Below are 9,776 nucleotides of genomic sequence, written 5' to 3'. Positions count from 1 at the left end.
ACTTGGTAAGTATCTTGTATGAGCAACTAACATATTATCCTGAGAACTGCTTACCTCTGTGTTACAGAAGACTGACTGCTTTGTGTGTGTGTCTTTCATAGATACTAAGGTACAGTAGATCTACCATAAGAACATTAATTAAATGAATTTGCCTTTTTGGAGAAAACAAAAAAGGCATAATTGTAGCATTGTTTAAACTTCTAAAGAACTAAACTGTAAATGGAGTGTGTCTGGAAGAACTGTTTCAGGGAGGATGGCTGCAGTGTCAGCAGCAGCAAAGTAACATACATGTGTGAGATTTTGCAGAATGTCTTAAGAGCTCTGTAACTGTTCAACAGTTTTGTGTGGATGCTATAAATAGGTATTGAATGAGCACAGAAAGGTTTTAGTGCAAATACAAAGAAGGCGTGAGCCAGAGGTAGTTATCTAGCAGCCCAGACAGTAGCAGCAATTTTGAAAGTGCTATATATCCTGATGGCATGATTGCAAGAGCAAAATTCTCACTTCTGATTGTTTTTCAAGACTAAATAATTTTTTAAAATCAGTGCTAGCCTTATGGAAATAGTTTAATTATCAGAGGTCAGGATTTGAAAGCTATGCAGTTATCAACAGCAAAGTAACTGTTCCCATGATTCCTGCCAAACAAGACCTTTGAAAAGTACCATCTGAATTTTGAATTAACAAACTAGATCCTGAAACCCAAGAAACAACATACGGAAGAAATTGTTTTCACTAGAGTTAATGGTGGGAGTTATTTTTTCAGTATAAAGTAAATCTCTAAGCTTCATAAATCTGTTTGTCAACTTTAATGCTATGAATATAAAACAGTTGGAAAGACAAAAGAATGTACTTACGGTGAAATTGTACAGCCAGAGGCATATGCATGGTGGCCTGTATAGCGTATATCGCAGCGTACTATATTGTTGGAGTAATCGGATTCAGGCACCAAATAGCTAGGGTTTACACTCACCTTAAGGGGAGAAAGCACAGTGTTGTCTACTTCTAGGTTTGAGTTGATAACTTACATTCAAAAGCACATATACATATGATTTGCTTCTTTAAGAAGACAACAAAAACAAACCCCAAACCTCCCCACTCCCAACACCCTTACCTTCAGAATGTAATTTCCAGGTTTTACATCTGTAATATCAATCCATTGGCAATCTATATCAGCATTGTAAGTGTCGTAGCAGCCAGGGCTCAGTCCCTTAAAAATGAAGTTAAGATGGATGTCAAAAAATCATTGGGAATAGTAACATTCTAGACATTAGGGACACTCAGACTGAAGTTCGCTTAACCATCACATTTCACTAAGAAAATTACCTCAGGATATGAGGCTTAATTTTTGTGGGCATTTTATTTGAATATCTAAACTAGAACACGTAAGTCGAACATACCACGTTTATAGACAGCATGGTACTACTACTGCATAAGAAACACCTATACTATTGGTAGTAGCATCTTTGCGATGCTATTACGCACTATTCTTTACAAAAGGTGAGAATAAAATCAAAACTGACCAAAGACTGGACCTAAATATCTGTAAATGTCAAGTGAATAGCTTGAGGTCCTTGAGTACAAACTTGATCACTGTGTTGGAACCTGTCTCTACCCTTAGGAATGATGCAACTTTTTTGCTATAGATGTACTCTGCCAAAGCGCTATCTTTGAATAGCAGAGTCTAGGGCCATTTTCACATTGCGTTTTGCGTGGAAATGGCGTCTCTTCAGGCAAATAGTGATGCAAAAATCTGAGAGAACTGAAAATGCAGCCTTTCTTCCAGATGATTTTTTTCTGAAAACTTCCTTGCTGTTAGGAACATTAGTAAGAATCTCCATATATGAATGCATCAGTGGTTCAAATCTGGTGTCTTTAACCGTGGCCGATACAGATTGCTCTCAGCAAAGCTGATGTGTTCCGGCAATACACGGGATGCACAAAACCCAAGTGCTGCAGGAATTCCCTCTTGACCCAGCTGGTGATCAGCTCAGACTCTCGCATGTGTGTGCCAAGTCTGAGGCTGGAGGAAAGTTTTGCAGTTCAATTACAAACCCCTGAAAAATGGGCTTCCAGTGGAAATGCTGACACAGCCATGATTCTAGTGACACAAATACTCCAGCTGTAAAATATGTATGTTGCTTAGTTTGATGTCCTAGTCTACAGCAGGAGAAAAGGTATTTATAAAACCTCTTCAAAGCCTCTATGTATTGCAGATCATTCATTATATTTAAGATTCAAATGTGGACACGTCAGCCAGTAAAGCATAGCTGTCATTTCTCTGTGATAAAATAACTACCTCCTAGATTAAAAACTGCAGAATAAGGGATACAAGTTTATGTATAAGTATGGCCACATCGAGTTAAACCACACATCCATCAAGCTCAGTGTCATGTCTCTGACAGTGGTCAGCAGCAGATGCTTGAGGAGAAAAGAACATAAGAAATGGGATGCGTACTGTCCTTTACCCAAGGAAATTCCTTCCACCGGGCATTTAACTGTATTTAAGACAGGAGGTACCATCAGATTTTTGTGTTTAATAGCCTCCATTACTTTGTCTAAATTTTTTTTTGAACCCATGGTAGATATTTTTGATCTCTGCAACTTCCTATGGCAAGGAATTTAATACTTTATTCGTATGTCAAAAGAGCACTCCTCTGTTTTAAAGCTGTTATCTGACAGTTGTTTTGGATCTCCTTAAATTCTTGTACTGTGAGAAACGGTGAATATCAACAATTTCCTCTTTCCATCCAGGACCACTCAAGATTTGGTATTATTTCTGGTTTTCCAAATGGAATAGTCTATGAAATCTCTTAGCATGGTAGCCATACTACACTGCTGATCATCCTTGTTCTCCTGGGGCTGGTGGGTTTGGTTTTTTAAGCTTTTCTGTAGCAGTTTTGAGAGGTGGTGACCAGAACTCCATGCAATATTCAAGGTAGGAGTCTATCATGGATTTGTGTAATACCATAATGGTACATTCCATTTTTTATCTATTCCCTTAATAAGCCCTAATACCTTGCTTTACATTTGTATATGACCCATCATAATGTTCACATGGCTGCCACTCTCTTTTAACAGCCTTCTATACACATATAAAACCATGCCATAAGTTTTCAGTGCTGGACTGCCAGCTGGTAGCTATAGATATTAAGGGAATTGCGCAACTTGTAGCCTTATGCTCTGCAAGGCAGAAAATATTAGCTATGAAATCTGGGACCAGCCAAGGACATCACCGAGCAGTCTGTGGGGGATGGACACTGGAAACGACTTCTCTACTGACTCTGTCTTGAGTTCCCTTTAGCTTGCTTGACTAGTTCTATAACCACAAGAACTTGTGGTGCATTTTAATATAGTTCAGTTACCAGTGATGCTAGGCTAATGACGGTCCCTGCATTTTAATGAGACACCCACATTTAGCAGCAACTGGGTAAATGACAAGTTTCCAAGTTGCTATCCTGGCCTCTATGATGGAGAATTTCAGAGCTAGTTAGGGCATCAGATAATTTAGGGCATCAAATGATTGGTAGAAAAAATATCCAAAGATAAATTAGTGGGGGAAAAGAAACTTGGATGTCTCTGAACCAACTCTTACCTGCGTATGCGCTGTACACGCGTACCGTCTATAATATCCATAATCACAGGAGGTATCTTCAAGACAGAAACTTGCTTTGTGTCCTTCAGCAACTTTTCTGTGTGAGCTTGCATCCAACAAGTCATAGTGGCTGAATTCATCCATGCTGTGATAATGTCTGTTAAACCATAGATACATTATTAAAGATGGCTCAGATCTTGTCAGTAACATTTTAATCTATTCCTATTCTGTTAGAGCTGGCCAAATTTTATTTATTACACAGAACCTGAATGTTAGTATGCTTTCCTATTATTTACCATTCAATTAAGTTTTATTTTCATTATTCTAATTTTCAATGACTATAAAAATGCCATCTTCTATAAATAAATAATAGATTTTAATTTATTACAGGAAATACTCCACAGCAGCACTGTTTTCTCCAAAATTTTCTGTTTCAGCTCTTTTCCAATAACAATAGCAAGTATTAAGTAGTTCATATTTGAATTGTACATTTATAACTGCCTTAAGCCAGAGTTTCGCTAGGAATGCTTACCTTACATACTATAAATTCCAGGGAAGTTTGCTACTTGCTAGCAAAACCCCAACAATTTATTTTCACATTTCCATGGCCCTCAATCAATGTAACACATACATAACATGAGTGAAAACAAAATCTGCATAGAGAAATCAGCTTCTGTGTACTGGCAATGCAAATCTCTTCCAATGTCAGTGATTTCTGTAATCTATACTTACTGTAGTCTCTATTTCAAAAGTGTGTATGCTTTTGATCTAGGCACAGTGATGCATTTTGCTTGCTCTCACACAAAGTGAGCTCTAGCTCTTGCTGTGGACTTGAACACCTATTATTCTTGTAATTTCACTTTTTCTAAACGCGTGGAAAACTAAACTTGTACTATCTACCTGCACTTTGTCTGTGCAGCATTTGGCTGCTGTTACTTATGAATGTTTTCACCTTGAGAGGTATATGAAAAAGATACAATTAAACAGATTTCAAACCTATTGTTAAAATGAAGACAAGCACACGAGTCTCACAAGCATGCATGACGAGCACAAAACCGGTCCACAGATGATGATGACTAACACTGAAGTCTGATGGCTAGCCAAACTAATTGGCAGTTACACTTCATTTCCAAATGAGCTTGTTTCACTGTCATGGAAATGATCACGAGAAATGCATTTTTTTTGTACGCAATGTATTTTCTGTCCAAGAACTGAATCAACATCAGAGACACTTTGCATCTGGATAGTGATAGCTAGGCTATCGTGGCACAGTAAGAAACTGCTTTTCTACAAATGGAAGATTTCAACTGCTCTCTACCCATTTCATCCATTTATCAACTTTGTAAGCACCAGGGTTAGGGTTTTCTGTTGGTGGTGGGTTTTTTCAGGGGTGGAGGTTAACTAAAGCATTTATGGAGGCTTTTTTTGTTTGGTTTGATTTATTTTTAGCTTTTTGATCCTTACAAGTTTTATAAACCAGTAATTCCAGTCTTTTTTTGAAAGAATTTGTTCTAATGATGCTGATTTTTCATTCAAAGCTTAAAGTCTCTGCAGCTAGAGAGAAATACTCCATTGACTCCAGGGGCCTTTAGGTCAAGCCCACAGTACATATTATTTTTTTAATAGAATAATATTGTTATCACTTACATACCCACAATAGCAGAATTGTATTTTAAGTAAGATGGAAGTAAGGTTCTAGCATTTTACAATTGGTCCTGCTATGAAATAGTGAAAATTGGAACAAACCTGCAAAGTGTTGCATGTGAATTTTCTGAAAATGTGCCAGTTCACAGTGTTACCTGCTCCTAGAATGTTGAAAATGTTCTACTACATTTGCCTGCCATGTTTCCAGCAGTTTTGCTATTTCTAGAGCAATACTGCTATGTGAAATTATCATGATATGATAAGGATATTGATAATGGGATCAGTCAGGTCACTATCTTCTCTTTTCCATATTGACCAAACCATTCCTTGTCAAGAACTAATCCATGAAATTGAGCTCAAGAAGTATGAGTCAATGTTTACAATGATGTATTATAGGGAACATGCTAGTAAATGTAGATTTTAGGGTTTCCACAGTTATTTTTACATGATTGGGACTTTTATTTACTGGTTCCACCTAAATGTAAGTGGACTATAACCTATGTAAAATATACTTAAAGGGAGAAGGTGCCACTGCCAAAACTGATTTGAGACTTGTATTTATAATCAATTTATACTTGTAACAGTTTTATACTTATAGATAAGCTTCATATCCATTTTGGTTTCATGTGGCTATATAAAGAGTAATCACCACCATCATAAAATTAATCAGACAGTAAAAGGCTAAAGTTTCCCCACGGCTTCTCCCAGCTTCACTGCAGTTTTAGAAAATGTCACCTTCTAAGTGACAATTTGTTAGTGAAAAAGATAATTAGAAGGTACCATACTGAGCACTTCACTCACTGGTGACAGCTGTGCCACTCCCATGAGTAACGGGGTCTGCTGGGCAGAAAATCTGACGTGCCTTGATTTTTCACTCTTTGGGGGAATCTCAGGAGCACCCGATTGTCATAGTCTCTAACATCTGCTCGATAAGCTGAACTGCAATAATGTAAAAAAGAGCCATAAGTATATGCAAGAAACACTTTAAAAAACACTTTATATTGTCTCAGAAGTAACTGACAGCACAGATCTTTTCAGCCCCCTTAAAGCTCGTGCATTGGAGACGCACAAGAATTCCACATGGGTGCTCAGAAGTGCCTGGTGTCAGACCAAGCCCTGAGTAAGATTCAGATCTGCTTCTAATAATATAAACAGGAGTTTGACCACCGACTCTGTGCCTCCGTCTCTGAAGCAGATCACCACTTAGCTGTAAAATTACTCTGGCACCAAAAATACAATTTTGTTAGTTGCTGTTAACCAAAATAATTCACTGTGTATGTAAGATCACACAATAGATGTTTGTTTCTGTTGTAAAAAAAAAAAAAAAGTAAATGTATGAATCAGGCTATATTTTCCCATTTCACATCGCTATTATCTACAGTCTTTTAAATACTGGAATTATTTTAATCAACTGATAGCCAGCAAGAACATTTCAATCAGTCTTCACTGTAAAGTTAGCATAAAAAAATACTGCTTCTTATGCCATGTTTTCTTCCAGCAAGTGAAGAAAGAGCATGACCCTGGAAACAGTCTGACATGAATTAATGATGCTGGTAAATAAATAAATCTGTTTTGTATGATAAGGTATCAAATGAGTTAAAATGGTTAAAAACAGCCACGCTGATTTCTTTCCAAACAAAACAGGAAAAATCCCTCTTTGCCAACTGGACAGGACCTAACTCATAGCAAAGCTGTTATTTCAATCCATTAAAAGACTTTGAAACACTTTTCGGGGAGATTTTAGCCTTAAGAGACATTACAAGGCATAGGCCCAGAAACAATTAGCATGTTGTAATTTTAATAGTAACTTGTGCTGGTTAAGAATAGGTGGGGTTTTTTTAAATGGAGTAGAGTATGATCTGGTTGGATTAGAGGAGGGAGATGAAAATCACCAGATTCAAGTGGGTTTTTTAGGTGCCTCCATTTTGCAAAATTCAGATATGTTCAAATGAGCCTGATAATAGAAACGTGCAATCTAACTTTTCACAAAATGTAGGTTCTTCAAAGCATCTGTAGTTTGTCTCTCTAATACGTTGGTATTGTTCTCTTACGTGTGCCCCCTACCATCTGCCCCCGGCTCAGAAGCAGGTTACTAAACCGGGCTACATTTCCTCAGGCCCTCCACCCTCACTTTTCTCCACTCTTCGCCGTGTCCTCAGGTACTCTGCGGTGGGCGCAGAAGCACAAGAACCCACAGCGAACGGGCAGAAGCCGGGGCGATGCCTACCTTGCCAGGCAGTTCTCCTCGGCAGCACATCTCAAGTTATACATGGACATCCTCTGGACATATGTGGACGCCTGGATGTAATAGGGATCCGGGACTAAGTCAGGGAGACCTGCAGTTCATCAAACCAACCACGTAAGAGCAAGATCAACCCAGGACACGTCTGCAAGTACTTGGCTTCCATCCCAGTCGCTAGGAGCCGCCGTTCTGCTCCGGACCCCTGCCCCCCGCTAAGCTCCCTCTCCCCTTTTCGCTCGGGCCCTTCGGCTTTTCTCCAAGACCGCATCCCGCGCACGACGCTCGGACACCCGCCGCGGGCTCCCCTCCCGCCGTGCCCCCCGCAGCTCCTTCGCCCCCACCCCGCAGTGACTGCCGCCCGCCGGGAGCCGTGCAAACGCCGGCCCGGCCCGGCGCTGCCCCGAGCGAGGGGCGCGCAGGGCCGCCGACCCCCGCGCCGCATCTCCCCGGGGCGCGCCGCGCGGGCACCGGCGTGCGCGGGAGCGAGCGGGGCGGCGCGGCGGGCCGGGATCGGGGGGCTCTTACCGTACTGGAAGTAGCCGGTGCCGTAGCCGGGCCTGTACCTGCTGCCCTGGCGGGGCCTCTCGTAGGTGTCGTAGTAGTTGTAATAGGGGTTATCGTCCGTGTACTTGTAGGGGTTGTAGGGGTCGTCTCCTACCATGACATCGTCCCGCCCGGGTCTGAAGCTGCTGAGGGGCGGCAGGCCGCCGGCTCCGGTGCTGCTCCGGTTGCCGTCGGTGCCGGTGCCGCCGGCGGGGCTGGTGGGTCGCGACGCCCCCGAGGAGGCGCTCCCGGCCGCCCCGGCGGCCGCGGGGGTGGCGGCCCCCCGGCCCCGCTCCCCGGCGGCCCCGCCACCCCCGGAGGGAGCCTGGTAGCCGGCCTGGAACCAGTGCCGTGCGCCGGAGCCCCCCCGGCTGCCGCCGGCGGGCTGGGGCTGCGCGGCGGCGGCTCCGGCCTCGGCCCCGGCCCCGGCCCCGGCCCCGGCTCCGGCTCCGGCTCCGGCTCGGGCGGCGGCGGCTCTCCGCGGCAGCGTGCCGTTGTTCCGCAGCAGCAGGATGGGGCTGCCCGCCGCCTCCGCCGACTGCCTGCGCCGGGGGGGCTGGTACTGGGAGCCGAGGCTGAGCAGGCTGTACACCTGCCCGTTGTTCTCCCACTGGATCCGCTGCCTCCAGGCGGCTGGGGGCGGCGGGGGGTCGCGGCGCAGCGGCGGCGGCGGCTGCTGGCAGCCGGCGGGCCACAGGCAGCTCCAGTAGATGCACGCGTGGAGCTGGGCGAGCAGGAGCCCCGGCGGCGCGAAATGCATCTTCTCCTCTTGCCTGGGTGCCGACGGGGCAGAGAAACGGGCGAAACCGGGGGGCGAGCGGAGAGCGAGGGGCGCCTTCCTGCCCGGGATGGGGCGGGGGGCGGAGGGGCGGGGAGGTGCGGGGGGGGTGCGGGCTGCGCCTCTGGAAGGGTTAGGCGTGCGGCGGGGTCTCAGGCGCGGCGGCACCCGGGCGGTGCCATCGGGCAGGTCGGGCCGTCGGGAAGGAAACCCGGCCCGGGGGAGGCGGCGGGAGCGGCTTTTCTTCTCCCCGGTATTTATAGGCGAGGGGATGCGAACGGGAGCCGGAGCAAACAATCAGCCTCTCATCGTCCTCCGGCCCGCGCTGGTGTCTGGAGCGAGGGGAGGAGGAGGAGGAGAGACCAGGGACTTTAAACTTGCTGGCACGCTCGCAAAGTTACACAAGCCCCGCTGGCTGGGCTGGCTGCGCCCCCGCCATTTGTTCACGTAATGCGGCTGGAAACGTGCGGCCCTGACAGTTCCCCCACGGCCGCCCGCCGCCGCCGCCCGCCCTGCGCGGGGGCGGCCGGGGGGGCGGAGGGGGGACGGGGAGGCGAGGGCCGGCGTGGCGGCGGGGGCTCCGCATCCTCCCTCCCTCCCTCCTTCCCTCCCTCCTTCTCTCCCTGCCTGCCTGCCTGCCTGCCCCCCCCGCGCCCCGAGCCGCGCCGAGCCGAGCCTGCGGCGGGCGGGCGGGCGCGCTCAGACACACGTAGGCTGCCAGAGTATGCCGTGGGGCAGTGCCAAAGTATGCAAAGGAAAAATGCTATTAGCTCATCAGCGCTGGAGAGACTAGAAACGGGGTGGCGGCGAGGGGGAAGGGGCCGCTAGCGAGAGAGGAAACATGTTTCTGGAAAATGTGCTGGCCGGCACATCTCCCGGGCTGGAGCAGCTGCTGGGGACCTTCGTCTCAGCGCTGAGTAACAGTCGGATCCCCTTAATGACCTCTTAATTAGGAGAAAACCTCCATCAAATAAACT

The 9,776-nt window shown here is 45.8% G+C and overlaps 1 protein-coding gene across 1 annotated transcript; it reads right to left on the bottom strand.

The window, feature by feature from the left end:
- Positions 1 to 850: 850 nt before the first annotated feature.
- Positions 851 to 9,212, bottom strand: LOX (lysyl oxidase). The gene is given in 8 exon segments (XM_075020882.1): positions 851 to 970; positions 1,112 to 1,207; positions 3,593 to 3,749; positions 6,038 to 6,175; positions 7,464 to 7,572; positions 8,004 to 8,415; positions 8,418 to 8,477; positions 8,479 to 9,212. Coding segments are annotated over 8 exon segments (1,395 nt in total). The 5' UTR covers positions 8,782 to 9,212.
- Positions 9,213 to 9,776: the final 564 nt, after the last annotated feature.

The sequence above is a fragment of the Buteo buteo genome, chromosome Z (genome assembly GCF_964188355.1).
Source record: "Buteo buteo chromosome Z, bButBut1.hap1.1, whole genome shotgun sequence".
Taxonomy (NCBI): Eukaryota; Metazoa; Chordata; class Aves; order Accipitriformes; family Accipitridae; genus Buteo; species Buteo buteo.
The sequence above is the reverse complement of the archived record's forward strand: the minus strand, read 5'-3'. Positions and strand labels throughout refer to the sequence as shown.